This window comes from Ursus americanus, chromosome 19, assembly GCF_024610735.1.
Source record: "Ursus americanus isolate L20-20 chromosome 19, mUrsAme1.1.p, whole genome shotgun sequence".
NCBI classification, from domain to species: Eukaryota; Metazoa; Chordata; class Mammalia; order Carnivora; family Ursidae; genus Ursus; species Ursus americanus.
The window spans coordinates 55,958,834-55,974,599 of record NC_142145.1 but is presented as its reverse complement, the minus strand read 5'-3'; the positions used below and the strand labels follow the sequence as shown (position 1 = coordinate 55,974,599).

Sequence of the window (15,766 nt, the reverse complement as noted above, 5' to 3'; positions counted from 1 at the left end):
AATCACCTCTTGTAATGTTAACAACCGTAGTCCTTCTGTAGCTGGTGAGATTAATTTGCTTTTGACAACTAATATAAAAAAACCCAATAGTTTTCTCAACATCTCAGAAAAGACTTGCTGCCTACTTTTCTTTTTGTTTTTTTGACCAACACAGTAGAAGTCAGAATAGCTGGCCCCTAGACATTTTCACAAAATCTGAAATTTAAGAAACATTATCTTAAAACTTCAAAATCAGCTAACACTCTTAATTAGAGGCAGAGCACAGACAAATGGTTAAGAACGGGAACAATACAGTCTGTCACTTTTTTTTAGGTCTGTGAATATCTACACATCACATAACAGTTCAAAGCCTCATTTTCCTCAGCCATATGTTAGAATAATAATAGTCTCTGTTTAACAGGGTTATTTTGAAAATTATCTTAAATATTTTACTTAAAACTTTGAACACAGATACATTCATATTCTAAGTGCTCAATAAATGTTTATCATAACTTTTAGCTTCAAAATTACAGGTATTCTATGTAAAACTACAATAAACAATATTCACATATTTGTTTCCAGTATCATCAATTTAAAGCACTAGAAGAAAAGGTCTTTAAACATAACAGCGAAAGCCAACCAACAAAAACTGTCTGAACATTTCTATATATTTAGATGTACAAGATAACCTAACACAAACCATTCAAAGCTGAGTTTATAAAGGAAATTATCTCCTGTTATTGCCATATGTGGAAACTAGTAACAGACAAATTAACATTGCAACTAAGATACTTTCACTATTACTTTTTAAAAGCCACTGTTAAAGAAACAGATTATGCATGCATGAGTGTAAATGAGAATGTTTTCAAATGCTATATGGAGAAACTTCATATTCTCCAGAGGAAGTCAGGCTCTAACAACTGCAATATTTAAAATGTTCATAAGAGGCTTTACTAAGATTAGAACTAAGTAGGGATCAGAAAACGTATCTACAGGGAGTTAAAATCTGTAAAACCGCAGGTGTTGGAAACAATAAAGCTAAGGCTAAGCAAAAACCTAGGGATCTAGACAAGCTGTAACACGGTCAACTTGTATTTATTTTTTAAATATTGCCACTTTTGATATGTATAAAAGTTTACAGTATACCTCATGCTTTCCATATGTAATCACATTTGTTCCATCCAACAACCCTATAAATTATTTAGGAAAATTACTTTTTGTAGATTAAGAAGATGTTAATGTGATTTGTCAAGAACCAGAGTTCTTACTTCTAGGAAGTAATAAATCAAGATTTTTTTTTTAATCAAGAATTTAAACTGAGGCCTTCTCATTTATATTTCCATATTTTTTCCACTACTCCATAAAGCTACTTCTTAAAGAAAGACACATTAGCATTTTCACAGAAAGGAATCTCTAGGCCCAAACCAGACTTTTTAAATAGGCTGTACTGACTTAGGTAAGTCATTTCACCTTACCAGGACTTTATTTTCTCTTGAGGAAAACAGACTAGAAAATTTGAGGTCCCTTCCAGTTCTAAGGACAAATCACCAAGACTGAATCTTTTACACAGCACAGGCATTTTAGAAATAATGTTAATGTTAATTTTAGCAACAAGCTTGAAGTCACAAAGTAATGTGAACAACTCTTAAGCAAACTATTCCAATTATCAATTTTTTCATGCCGTTCTGATAGATACTTTTTCAGTATCATCAAGTTTATATACAGAAAGCAGTCTAAACCTCTTATGGACTATGATGGAAATAATCCATAGATCATTCCCTTTTCAGACTGTAATAATGCTCTTAAAACATGCGAATAAAATTAAACTACCTGTCAATTAATACCAACAAGTTGAATATTTTTCCTATTATTCTTCTTACTCCATAGAATAAAGACCTCTTTTCCAACAAAGCGTTTTCAAATATCCCACTGACTACCATTTTCTACAATCTACCTTAGAAGACTATCACATTTTCCAACAACTTCTTTGGAACAAAAAGGAATATATAAGCACCTGATAAAAGCATCTTTGTTTTAAATTCATTCCACTGAGTAGGCACTTGTCTCCAAACAAAATTCAAGCTTTTTTTCTTTTCTTCCTGATATTCAAGAACTAAAACCAGAGACTGAACAAAATATTTCACCTACTAAGTTCTTCTCTCATCGGAATATTTTAGTTCTCTCTATTCTTCCTCAAATACTCCTCATGGAATACTCACCCCTAGATTTTCACTTTCTCAGCTCTGCTTGCTCATAAAACCATAGTAACAACAACTATGGAAATCATAGAGATGAAGAACATTAAAGGCATCTGGTGTTTTTTGTTTTTTTACTTTTTTCCTTCCATGAATACCACTTAGCACTTAATTTAGTTCATTTTAACACCTTGCCTGCCCCTAAAATAGAACACATACCCTGAATAGTTAAGCTTGACTTTAGTCAAACCGACTGCAGACCTTCCTTTAAAAGAAATTTAATTAGTTCTTCGTGTCAACTATAAAAGATCTTTACATAGTAAAACCTTTCTCATCCTGCCTATAATCTCCTGGGGAAACATTTTTAGTCTTTAAATATTTTTTTTGCGTTTAGCCCAAATTAAAGACTTTTCCCAACAATATTAGTTAATATAATGACTTGATCTTATACAGTCAACACTATCTCATTTTGTTTTTAAGCCACTTGGCACCAATAGAGCATATGTTCTGCCAGTTCTGAGCTAATCTCCAGGAAAGCCTTTGTATAATGACTGAAGAAACTGAAACAGATCAGTGCCCGAGACTTTTAACAACCTACTTGAGCATATGTTTTTAATAAACAGTTGATTTATTTTAAAATAGCTATTTTACCAATTCGCCTTCCTTCATAATTTACGTAAACCGTTTTAAAATAAAGGAGTACACGACTAAGAACACAGGTTCATTTCAACTTCAGGATTACAGATAATTCCAAGGCTTTACACATCACTGAATCTGTAACCCATTTCACCCGCGTTCGCAGTTTAGCCGCGGGTGTCCGGTGGAAATTACAATGTCAACGACTACACTGCTTAAAATGTTTCTTACGTTTCAACTGGTGCAATAGTGTTAACTTCCCATCCCAAACTGTTTCGTACTGCTATTATTAAAACAGCTGTCAGCGAGGCTTCGGTAACCTCTTTGTACAACCGTTTATTCAACGCTTTGGGATCCTCGAGGATGCGTCACACCATATTACCCCTCAAAATGAGATCTAAGAGCCTGACGTGCTCCAAGTCTACCAACACCATTCGAATGAGCACTTGCAGAACCATGAAGAGAACCGATTGCCCAATGCGGCAAAGACAGATTACACTGGCATTTAAGACAGAGCTGCAGCGTGCCGCTGTCCTTTCCCCTGAGATTATTAAAGCGACAATTTCCCTTCTCCCTTTCATCCTCCTCTCCCCCGGACCCCGGTACCTCCGATGCTCCCTCCGGGAGGGGCCGCAGCGGTCTCCAGAGCCGCGCCCGCACCCCGGCTCCCGGCGGGCGGGCGGGCGCGCGCGGCGTGCTGGGCGCGCCCCCACCCCCGCCCCGCCCCGCCGGGTCCGGCCGCGGCACGCCGGCGGCGCCCTCTCGGGCCGCGCACACTCGCACGCACACGCTCCTCCCGGCCCCGCCATGTTCCGGGAGGCGGCGGCAGCCCAGCCCCGGGAGCGGCGGCAGGGGGTGCCCTGCCGAGTCCTCCCGCACCGCCCCCGCCCGGCTGGCAGCTCCTGGCCGCGCCGCGGCTCCTCGGGACTCCTGGAGGGGCGGCGGCGGGCGGGGCGGACCCGCGCCGGGGCCACTAACGGCCTGTCACTGTCAGGCCAGCGGCGCCGCGGGCCGCGCCTGGCCAGGCCGGGCGGCACGAGACAGGGTGGGCAGGGCGCGTCCCCTACCTTGCTCTGGAGAGGGGGGACGGGAGCAGCGCAGAACTGAGGGGTCTCCTCCCAAGCGCCGGGGACGGGGCTCGAAACCGCGCCCCTCCTTCCTCCTCGCCAGTCGCCACGCCCCCCTCACCCTCACGGACCCAAGGCACGATCGGCGTAGGAGGGTTTACCCCCTGAACGAGTGCCTCGGTGTTGCCGTCGCTATCGTTGTCTTCGTCGCCGCTGCAACCGCCACGAACGCCGCGGAGGCCGGGCTTGAAAACATCTCCGGTCTCCGTCCGTCTCTCACCACAGCCTCCTCGCTCCCAGGACAGCGCCGCCCGGCGATTGGCTGCAACGCAGGCACGTGACTCCGCGGGCACGGGACGGGCGGCCTGACCGCCCCGCCCCCAGCGCCCGCCCGCCCCTTCCGCCGGCCCCTCCCCGCTACCCCGCCGCTCTTTCAGTTCTACGGAGAAGCTTCCCGAGCCACGGGGTGGAGGAGTCGGAAGGTACCAAGTGAGAGGCGGCGGGGGTGCAGGCCGGAACTCCTCTCTAGTTGCTCGGCCCTCTTGCCACCCCACCCAGGTGTCGCCATCTCCCTCCACCGTCACCGGGCCGAAAACAGAGGGGGAACCTAGGGATGCGCAAGAAAGCAGCGCAGGCTCCGCTGACGCTGCGGGGCCGGAAGGCTCTGCATTCTCTTTTTGTGGCGACCGTGGCAGTGGATGTGACTGGAAACTTCTGGAAATGGCGGCGGCGGCGGCGAAGACGCTGAACATAGGGTATTCACATGTTATTTTTACAGGGCGGGTGGGCTAATTTGTGAGGTCGAACCCGGGAAAATACGTCTAAAGACAGAGGCAGGGTATCTGCCCCCAAATTCGCAGCTGCGAACGGCTGGCCCAGCGTGTACGGAGACGCGGGGTGCGCTGGGGGCCCCCATGTCCGCGCGGTAGTGCGCTTGCGCGCCGGCGGGACACCACCTGGACTGGAGCCCAGGGGACCCGGACGCGTGCCGGGAGCTCGGCCTCACCCACCGCGCCTGCCCTCACCTGGGCCAGGTGGGGCCCCAGTACCAGTTCGAAAGTACATTAACGTGCACCTGTCGCAGGGACATCGCGAACCCCACAATACGCTCTCTCCCATTCACACCTTCGAGTGACCTTTTTTAGAGAAACCAGTTTCTCCACATCCAGATAGTATTTCATAGGGAACTGCTCAAGTACTGAAGAGTGCGTGAGGAAAACTTACGGTCTGGGCCTACCAGCAGCGGGTACTCTTATTTCTGAACGCTTTTTATTTACATCGAGGTTAGTATGCGACAGTTTGTACATTCCTTTATTTAACCACCCAAGTGGTTACATAATCTGTTGGAAACCATTTTATTCTGACTTAACTTCTGAACGCTTATTTACATCGAGGTTCATCTGCCACAGTTTGTACAAGCCTTCAGCCACCAAAGGGGTTACATAATTGGACGGAAAACCACCTCCTTCATCATTAATATTGGTCTCCATAAACGACAGCACCTATTTATGGAGTTACTTAATGGAGTTAGGAATTTCTTTATTTCAGTACAGATGATGTGACACTTCAGACTTCACACAAAGTTAAATCCCAACAAATTATATAAAGCATAAACTTGCATTGAAAATCACTAATTTTTCCCTTCCTAGTTTCCGGATTTCTCTCATCTATAAAACATTAGGTTCAATATGAATAGTAAGCACCTTAGGCTGGAGGTGAAATACTGTTACATTTTTTTTTTTTACGGTTTTATTTGAGAGTGATCAGAGAGCGAGAGAGAGCACGAGTGGGGGGAGGGGCAGTGGGAGAGGGAGAAGCAGGCTCCCCGCCGACCAGGGAGCTCCATGCAGGACCTGAGCCACCCAGGTGCCTCTGTTACATTTAACTTGGATATTTATAGCATGAAATACAAAGAAACCCACTAAAAATTTAACCAACTCGGACATCTCTTCAGGTCATTGAGTTCTCATTTAACTCATTAGTATTTATGGCAATGGCAATTGCTATTTCTATAGCACTGCCTCACTTCAAAATTGAAAGGTAGGTAATCTTGAATTTGCTGAAGTAAATTAGCCATAATTTATGGCAACAACTATATGTACAACCTTATTACTTAAAATCCCTGAATATATGAAAGAGTCCTCAGGCAGCTGTGCTCCAGGGCACTGTACTGACTACAGTCAACGGGACAGTTGCAAAAAAATTTCTTAATGAAATTCATATTAAGATTATATGGGCAAATTATAAATCAACCACAATTTATTTTTCAAAAGGTCCACATGATACTTAGGAAGGCAAGAGGAGCTGTTTTTCCTTTTCAGTGTGAAACTAGAAATATAAAGAAATTATTATAGCTATTACAGATGTCTCAAAAAGAAGCCCGAAGAAAACAAGTTTATATCCACAAGCTAGTTGGTTAGTAAGCTGCCAGCACTTTTAATTGTATAGCCCTGTCTTTTGTTGGCTTCAGCAAGTAGGTAAATACCAGTTTTCATGATAGTACTAAAAGGTCAAGGACCCCAAGCATTAAACCTCAGTGTTAGCCAAAGTTAAGCAGACTCTTAAAACCTGTATACAGTTGACTCTTGAACATGGGTTTGAACTGCATGGGTCTACTCATACATGAACTTTTTTTTGATAAGTGTGGTATTGCAAGTGTACATTTTCTGTAACTTTATTGTAAGAATACAGTATATAATACATGTAACATAGAAAATATGTTAATCAACTGTTTATGTTATCAGTTAACAGTAGGCTATTAATAGTTAAGTTTTGAGGGGAGTTAAAAGTTACAGGAAGATTTTCAATTAGGAGAGAGGTGGGTTGGTGCCCCTAACTGCGCCCCCCCCCCCCATGCTAGGCACTGTTTGAGTCAACTGTATTTGATATCTGAATTAGAAACTATTCTGCAAAATTTACCTTCTTACTAGCTTACTAGTTCTTCACACATTTATAATCAACTACCTTTATGTTTTGCTACGTAAGTCCAGTTAAATCATTCAAAAAATCCTCCCATATTTCAGGAAGGTGAATATAATAAATGAAAAATACAATCTCAGATCATAGCTTGTTATGTGACTTAGTCTATACATATGTAATGCCTCTGCAGCAAATATGCTTATAACTATTTTTATGTGTTGTAGCAGTGGCCCCATTCAATTACAGCAACAAACTGACAGCAATCAGTAGTTTCCTCTAGCAACTTTAAGTAGTTACTACAAAAAAACTGGTATTAGAGTCTTTGTCAGTAGAGAGAAAGATAAATTGTTTAATTTATTTTTGTTATTAAACAGCAATAAGATTTCCTCCTCAAAAACCCCCTTTTTAAAAAAAAGAGCACAGAGTTAGGAATTGAGAAGAGGAAATGAGGGAGCAAGTGCTGGTAAACCTACAAATGATGCCTACCTCTCTCTACAGGTTTGATAAATAGGCCAGGATATAGTTGTCATCTCCGAAAACAGCAAGGAAATTTTAATCATTGTGTTCATATACATTTTGAAACCATCTTGGATTACTGTAATAAAATTTTACCTGCCAGGTGTTTAAAAGCCAATCAGAAAACTATCATTAAAACCAGTATTATGTTAAAATTGGTAGGGTTTTTAAGAAAAATAGGCAAAAAAATTAAGACTCAAAATCCTAATATATACCACTGCAATACAAGTGATAATCTAAGAACTATAGAATATGTTTGATAATGGTGTAACAGTATAATGAAAATTTTCTATTTCTAAAATATTACATAAAAATTGATAATCAGTGCATATCCTTAATACATGTCTTTGTTTTTTCACCCAGTATCTGAAGCTTCCCCACTTCTAATTTTTCTTCTAGTTAAAAAAATTATGTCAAAGTAAGGCATTTTTATAAATCAGCAGGTCAGGAGGGCTCTAGGATAGAAGAGAGGCATTTTCATTGTGTTACCTTTTTATGCCACTTAAGAAATTACTGTTATTGTTTACCTTCTCAGGTAAAAAAACAAAAACTAATTTTTAAAGATATTCTTAAAAAGAATCATGTTTTTAAGCATCATAATTACTACTAGTGACTGGTTAGTCTGCCAGAAGAACAAGGCCAAACAATGACTTTGAGAAATCTGCAACAATTGGATTTAGATTTATCCCTGCATTAAAGCTATTAATTTTTTTTCAACTTGCAAAACGAATGCACCATAGCTAGTTCCTTGAATGTATATAATACATAGGTTTTATCCTTTGTTCTAAGTTGAAATATGCATTCAACTGAAGAGTGTATTTTGCATATCGACTGCTGTTTCCACCTCAGATTGTACTTGAGTCTCCACCCAGTTTCTATATACTTGCAGTATACAATAATAAAAATGACAAACAATACTTCTAGAGACAACTACTTTATCCTCCTTACATCTCTGCTTGAGGTGTCACTTACCAGATGGAAATACAGTAACAATTATGTGCTGTAAATCTAAAAATGTTTAAAGGGAGTACTACCGTAAACGAGTCTATAGAAAGATCATGTTAACTTAAGACTTGGCTTTAAAGATGGAAAAGCAAAGTATATGTGAAATTTGACACCGTTATCTAATGCTATTGGTAAAAGTGATCTGGCAGTTGAAAATGGATGATATTGGAGTGACTATTAACTACCCTATGAAATAACGTCTTCATAGTTAGTCAGAGATAGCAAAAGACTAAAAATGGTACTCCAAAGTTTCAACGTAACACAGATACTTCTAGAGACAAGCTGCTAGGTATACACCATGAGATGAACAAATAATATAAAAAGTTTATGTAGATAGGAGATTTATTTTTATTTCTCCAATGACAATATTTACAATTGAATATAAATTAAAGTCCTGCTTGCACACCAAAGCCAGGTCCTTTGGGTGGTTCAGTCAAAGAGGTAAGACCTCCAGCTGGCTCACAAGAGAAGCGTCCACTCCTGAAAAGAGCAAGTAACATTAAACTATTAATGGTTATCATTTATAAATCTTCACTTAAAAAAATCATTGGTACTTTACAACAGCCCAGTTAAGTAACTGTTTTTCATCCAAGAGTTGCATGGATTATTTAATTCAAATATTTCAACTGCTGCAAGATTTTCAAAAGTTAAATATGAAAACAGACAGGTTTGAGACTCACCATAGATATGAAAAATATAAAAGTAACACTATTAGTTCCCATTTACTGAGCAGTGTATGTATATTATTAGCTCATTTAATCTTTACAACAATGCCATGAGACAAGTAATACTGGCCTTATTTTACAGATACAGAAACAAAGGCTTAGGGGATTCACCATCTGCCAAGGATCAGAGCTAAGAACTATAAGAAAATAACCCAGACCCAGAGAACATTTTTAAAAATCATGCTTTAGGGGGCGCCTGGGTGGCTCAGTTGGTTAGGCATCTGACTCTTGATTTCGGCTCAGGTCAGGATCTCAGGATTGTGGGATGGAGCCCTCCATTGGGCTCCACACTCAGCTGGAAGTCTGCTTGAGATTCTCTCCCTCTCTAAAATAAATAAATAAATCTTTTGAAAAAATCATGTTTTAATAAACTAGTGCATTTATTATTTTTATATCTGAATTTTATTTAGATTGAGATCCACTATTCACCATGAACAGAAGAGAATACAAACTTGTACATTATATCTGGAAATAAATGAAATGGGAATTTGAAGATTTAGGAGGGGTGTTCCTTAGAGACACTGAAAACAAAGTATATTGGTATTCATATTTTTAAAAGCAATATTAGTAGTATTAACTTTTCAAGAACAGGTTCCAGACCAGAGTGGCTACCACAGCCACAAGGAAAACAGGAACAGGTCCTTAGGTAGGAATCTATGAAGAGAGGCAAGAACAGAGGTAGAAGAACCTGTCTTTTGTTCTCCCACACACATACCTTCTCAGGAAATCACTCACCTCTGCCCCTGTCTAACCTCTGTTGTTAGATCCCGGCTTAGCACCTACTCTTATTTCACGGCTTTGTTAATATACCTGTTCCTGCCACAGATTTCAGCTGAAGAATTGTTCAGTTTACATCTTTTTACTCCTTCTTGCTCTGTTCTTCAAATTCTGTCATCAATCTTACACGTTTCTTTCTAGAGCCCCAGGAAATCATCTTTTGTTCAGGGGACAGGACAAGGATACCACATAATCATTTTAAGGCCTTTCAAGCTATTACATTACACAATACAAGTAACTCAGTGTACAAAGTCAGAAGTTAAGTAATATATTTGCATTATAGGTTCACTATGAAAACCACATCAAAAAACAGTTACCGTGAACTATCTGAATCTAAAATTAATGTAGGGTAAGTGGCAAAATGATACCTAACTTTAACAAAAAACAGTATTTGGCTCTGTAATTTTTTTTATGTTAACTAATAACACAGGTATACCTCCTGCTCTTTGACTGCTAATGATGTAATGAAATTATTTTTGGAGGACCTTTCTTCCCTTTACTAGATTCCCTCTATGGTTTAAACTCAGCTACCTCCTTCACCAACACAAAGGACTGATTTAGGGAGATTATAAAAACTGAGGTTTTGAGAACAATAATTGGGAGAGTTAATCATACACACTGCCTGAACTCTTCAAGGAACTGTGGATTTTTGTATAAGAAAGTAATTTCAAGAGTAATCTGGTCCATTTTCCTAAAGTTTGTTCCATAGCAATTACAGTCCCATGACCTACTTTAGGAGGGGGAAAAGTTTCAGTGGCCTCTTACGTCTGCCTGCAAACTTTCTCCTTCCCTCACCCTTCACAAAATGCACATTAAAATGCTATAAAGGCTGTAAAGTCCACAGATGGTGTTTCATCTATTAATCATTTAACTTCCCCTCATTTTATCTGTAAATATGCATCAGACACCAGAGGCAGTGATCCAGCCCTTCCATTCACAATTTACACTAGGGTTTTCACTTCATAAAAAACAAAAAATGATTCGTCTCAAGTGTTATGCTTAAAATGCCATCTATTTATTTTTATTTTTATTTTTTTAAAGATTTTATTTATATATTCGACAGAGATAGAGACAGCCAGCGAGAGAGGGAACACAGCAGGGGGAGTGGGAGAGGAAGAAGCAGGCTCATAGCGGAGGAGCCTGATGTGGGGCTCGATCCCATAATGCTGGGATCACGCCCTGAGCCGAAGGCAGGCGCTTAACTGCTGTGCCACCCAGGCGCCCCTAAAATGCCATCTATTAATTACCTTGTTCTATTACAATTGAAAAAGTAAATCTGATTTTTTTAGCCATTCCAACACTATTTGTACATTCATCATTTTAACTCATTCACATAGAAAATTTGGCCTTTCTGTACATTGTTTATGGCGTAGAAGTACTTTTTAAAGAAAAGCTATTTTATGAAAGTTTAGTGCTTATCTTTTTAATACTGCTGATTTATACCCACCCCTGCCCTTTTAGTATATACTATATACTTTTAGTATAAAAAAACGAAAGTGACTTTACAGTTTAGAGTTATCCATCAGCAACCACCTATTTTCTTTACATCTCACATTATCTGTATCCCATAGAATTCTGCAAAAAGATATCTTTATAAAACTAAACATGAAGAATTCAAATTGAATTTAAAATTAGTTTTAGTTAACCATACTAAAAAACAACTTCTACCTCTTAATTAGTAATTTCAAAGCAGGTTAAGTTATTTTCAGTACTTAAAAAAAATGAAAATAATCTCAGCAAATATTTAATGTCAAAATAAGCACGGCCTTACCATCAGTTTAATATTTCCTTTCTACCCATCACTTAACAAAAACATAAAAAAGCAGTTTTTCTTTTTTTTTTTTTTTTAAAGATTTTTATTTATTTATTTGACAGAGAGACAGGGAGAGAGGGAACACAAGTAGGGGGAGTGGGGGAGGGAGAAGCAGGCTTCCAGCCTAGCAGGGAGCCTGAGCAGGAAGCCCGATGCAGGGCTCGCTCCCAGCACCCTGGGATCATGACCTGAGCCGAAGGCAGATGCTTAACAACTGAGCCACGCAGGCACCCTAAAAAAGCAGTTCAGAGACATGAATCTTTTACTGATTTTGGCCAGGATAGACCTGGTAATGGTACTCAGAAATTAGGTACTGCTGAAGACTCACAATGAGCACCTCTTTTACATATGTGAGCAAAGTGCTTGATTATAAAAATACTAATAAAAAAAAGAATTAGCTTTGGTTAAAGTATAACTATAATTATATTTTGGAGTATAACTATATTTTGGTTACTACTATCATTGCAGTCTCTTTCATTATACTATATAGCCAAAAAACTTGAGGAAGGAGAGGAAAAGTTTTTGTCTTCCAATGCTGGGAAGACATTCTAGAACTACCATGTCCAAATACAGTCTCCACACACCACTGGAAGATGCTCTGCAATTACTGAAAAGTAAGTAGATTTTTTTTTTAAAGATTTTATTTATTCATTTGACAGAGATAGAGACAGCCAGCGAGAGAGGGAACACAAGCAGGGGGAGTGGGAGAGGAAGAAGCAGGCTCCCAGCGTAGGAGCCCGATGTGGGGCTCGATCCCAGAATGCTGGGATCATGCCCTGAGCAGAAGGCAGATGCTTAACGACTGAGCCACCCAGGTGCCCTGAAAAGTAAGTAGATTTATCTCTTTTTACTTACTGTTTTTTAAAGATTTATTTATTTTAGAAGGAAAGCATGCAGGTGGGGGAGGGTAGAGGGAGAGAGAATCCTCAAGCAGACTCCCCACTGAGCACAGAGCCTGACTTGGGGCTCCATCCCAGGACCCCAAGATCATGACCTGAGCTGAAACCAAGTGTAGGCCCCTCAACTGAGCCACCCAGGTGCCCCACCTCTGTTTTTTAAATAAGAGGGATACATAGGAAATAAAAATAGGTTCAAAAACCAATAATTCTAAAGTTTTTGGCTCAAATCTAGAACACTCAAAAACATCTCCGTGAAGAACTATTTAAAATTACTGATAAGCAACACCTCTATTATTAGATATTAAAAATGCTTAACTGTGATACTCAGTTAACTGTTTACTAATGTTAAAATACAATGATATTATAGTATCCCAAGTTAAGAACACCAACAAACTAATTTCACCCCCACTAATCTCATCCAGCCTTATGGCTTTAAATACCATCTATATTAACTGATGAATCCCCAATTCACATTTCCAGTCCTAATGTATTTCCTAAATTCCAGGTGCAAATATACCTTTCAGCATTCTACCATGGGTGTCTAGCAGACATCTCAACTTTAACCTGTCCCAAGGTGACTTTTCTTCCCCAAACTTGCTCTACTCCAAATCTCCTTTTTAGTTAAAGGAACCATTGAGGTGCTCAGACCAAAAAGCTAGAAATCACTCTTAATTCCTCTGCCCCACAACAGGCACTAAATTTTAAACTGTTCTCCACACAGTAACTAGCACAATAATTTTAACAAGATTACACATCATTTCCTGCTGAAAACACTCCTATAACAGCTTTTATTTTATTTACCATTCAACTCAAATTACGTATCTGAGCCCCTATCTACCTCTTGAAAGAGTACACAGAACTACTATTTATTACAAAGAGCAGGAAAACATATTTAAAACAGGAATAAAGAGCACATCATAGTTCTTTTAATACATTAAAATACTATATGGCCATTAAAACCTACAAATATATTGAAAGAAGAATCATATGGCATAGGCAGAAAAAAACCTACAGGGCTTACAACTACATAAAACTACCAACACTTTCTAGTATTAGAAAAAAATTCCGAGCAATATAAGCACTTAGATATGGAATAGGGGTTCGTTTAGCAGCAAAAGTTCAGGTTCATAATTAAAGAAAAGTAATTAGTATAACACAACTGCAGGATGAGAGCAACCTGGATGAACAATGTTGAAGTTAAAAAAGATCTAGGCATTCTGACTATAAGTGCAATTACTGGTGAAATGTACCTGAAGTGAGAGTTGATGTAATTAGGCTGCATTATTACAAGGAAAAGGTCTAGAACAAAGAAGATAGTCCCACAGTGCTCTGCACTGCTCAGTACATATCTCAAATACTGTGATTAATCTAAGTATCACGTTAAGAGAGTCATTAGACAACCAGAAAAGCTACAGAAGAGGGAAACCAGAACTATGTCATATAAGAAAAAAAATGAAACAATGGTAGACATTAATTCTGAGAAAAAGATCTGGGGAAGAGAAGACACCTATTTTAAGTAATCGAAGAGCTATCATTTAGAACAGGTGTAAAAGTTATCTTGTGTTGGTTCAAAGGGCAGAATTGGACATGTAGGTGGAAATTGGAGGGAGACAAACTTCGGGTCAATCTTCTGAGACGGGTATGAACTTTTAAACAATGGAACAGATTTCTATTTGTAGTAAATTTACCTTCTCTACAAATATTCAAGTAAATACCAGATGATTATCTGATAGGATTTTAGAGGAAAAAAAAATAGTTGCTTTAGATGACAGGGTGGTTTCAATACTATCCAAAGCTCCTGACAACTCCTAAGAACTTAGGGGATAAGAGAGGGAGGGAGGTCAGTGGGGTTGAGAGAGAGGGAGAGAGAATCTTAACTCCACACTGGGATGGAGGACTCAATCTCACAACCCTGAACTGAAATCAACACTTAATTTACTGAGCCACCCAGACACCCCTTAAGGGATAAATTTTTTTTTTTTTAAGATTTTATTTGACACAGAGAGAGAGAGCACAAGCAGGGGGAGCTGCAGGCAGAGGGAGAGGGAGAAGCAGGCTCCACGCTGAGCAGGGAGCCCAATGCAGGGCTCAGTCCCAGGACCCTGGGATCATGACCTGAGCTAAAGGTAGATGCTTAACGGACTAAGCCACCCAGGCACCCCCAAGGATAAAAATTTTTTAATTAAGTTTACATTAGGTTAAGCCATTAAAATTTATTGTATGGAAACAGAAGCATACCGTGGCCCAGGTTTTGGAATTTTGCCAGCTTTGAGCTCATCAATAATTTCTTCGATATCCTTAGGTGTCAGATCCTCCTAGAATAAAAAATTAAAAGTCACATTAAAATTACTTCCTACTATTGAAATCTGTGTAAATCCCTAATATCAGTTAGTTTATTGTTTGTCTTTCTCAGCTCCCAAGTTAGTCACCAAGGTAGCAGTAACTGATTAATTCCTATAGTGTAGTATATACTGTTAAATGCAGTATGCAAGAAGAGCTGCGGCTAAAGGGAATACAGAGTAGTACTTTAAAGTGAAAGAGTTGTGCACTTGAGTCCTGGCTCCAACATTTAATAGCTAGTAATCGCAAAATAAGTTATTCAGCCTCCTTAAGTTTGTTTCTTCACTTGTAAACCTACTTCAAGAATGTTTTTGAAGATTCAATGAGAAACTATATAAAACAGAACAGTGCCATGGCACATGCTCAACAAATGCTATGTCCTTGAAGAAACAGTGAGATGCAAACAGAATTAGCACCAGCAGTCGTAATAACGTAAAAGTAGATGCCTAACATCTATCTCTAACCTGAAGATGTAATATTCTCACGATATCTTCTTTCTTTCCCAGGTAAAATTCACCCTGTTCCCAAATTCACTTAATTTTTGAACAGAAAGATAAAAGAAATTATTTTTGGAATGAATCTTAATGACCCTGACCCTCCAGTCCCCATTTCAATGAGAGCAGCTCTATACACTATGTACCTGTATAAAATTTTTACCTCAAGAAAGGGTTCTGATATTTAAAATAATAAATACAACTGAAACACACAGATACACATGCCCATGTGCCTAGGTGCACCCTAGGTTTAATCAAGAGAGTCAAAACAGAATGGGTAAGATTAAATTAAAAGAAAAATACCTAAACCATACTCCTATTCCCTCTCTAAAACTGTTAAGTACTTAAGAAAATGTTTTATAGGACTCTGATACTATGCTAGAGAAATTGTGATTCAGCAC

General features: G+C 39.3%; 2 protein-coding genes across 5 annotated transcripts in view; both read right to left on the bottom strand.

Moving 5' to 3' along the window:
* ANKRD12 (ankyrin repeat domain 12) overlaps positions 1–4,200 on the bottom strand; it is a 122,309-nt gene extending 118,109 nt beyond the window's left edge. For 3 of the 4 annotated variants that reach the window (XM_087869972.1, XM_045793865.2, XM_045793867.2), the window contains exon 1: positions 3,878–4,200. The gene's annotated coding sequence lies outside the window, so the exon portion shown is untranslated. Of the gene's footprint in view, positions 1–3,416; positions 3,485–3,877 lie in introns of those variants that run through there. The other variant, XM_087869973.1, reaches the window with a different exon arrangement.
* A 4,441-nt stretch (positions 4,201–8,641) lies between these two features.
* NDUFV2 (NADH:ubiquinone oxidoreductase core subunit V2) overlaps positions 8,642–15,766 on the bottom strand; it is a 33,901-nt gene continuing 26,776 nt past the window's right edge. Inside the window, exons 7-8 of the mRNA XM_045793870.2 lie at positions 14,770–14,846; positions 8,642–8,797 (exon numbers count right to left, since the gene is read on the bottom strand). Of these exons, the coding sequence (XP_045649826.1) occupies positions 8,704–8,797; positions 14,770–14,846 (171 nt within the window). The 3' untranslated portion in view covers positions 8,642–8,703. The remainder of the gene's footprint in view (positions 8,798–14,769; positions 14,847–15,766) is intronic.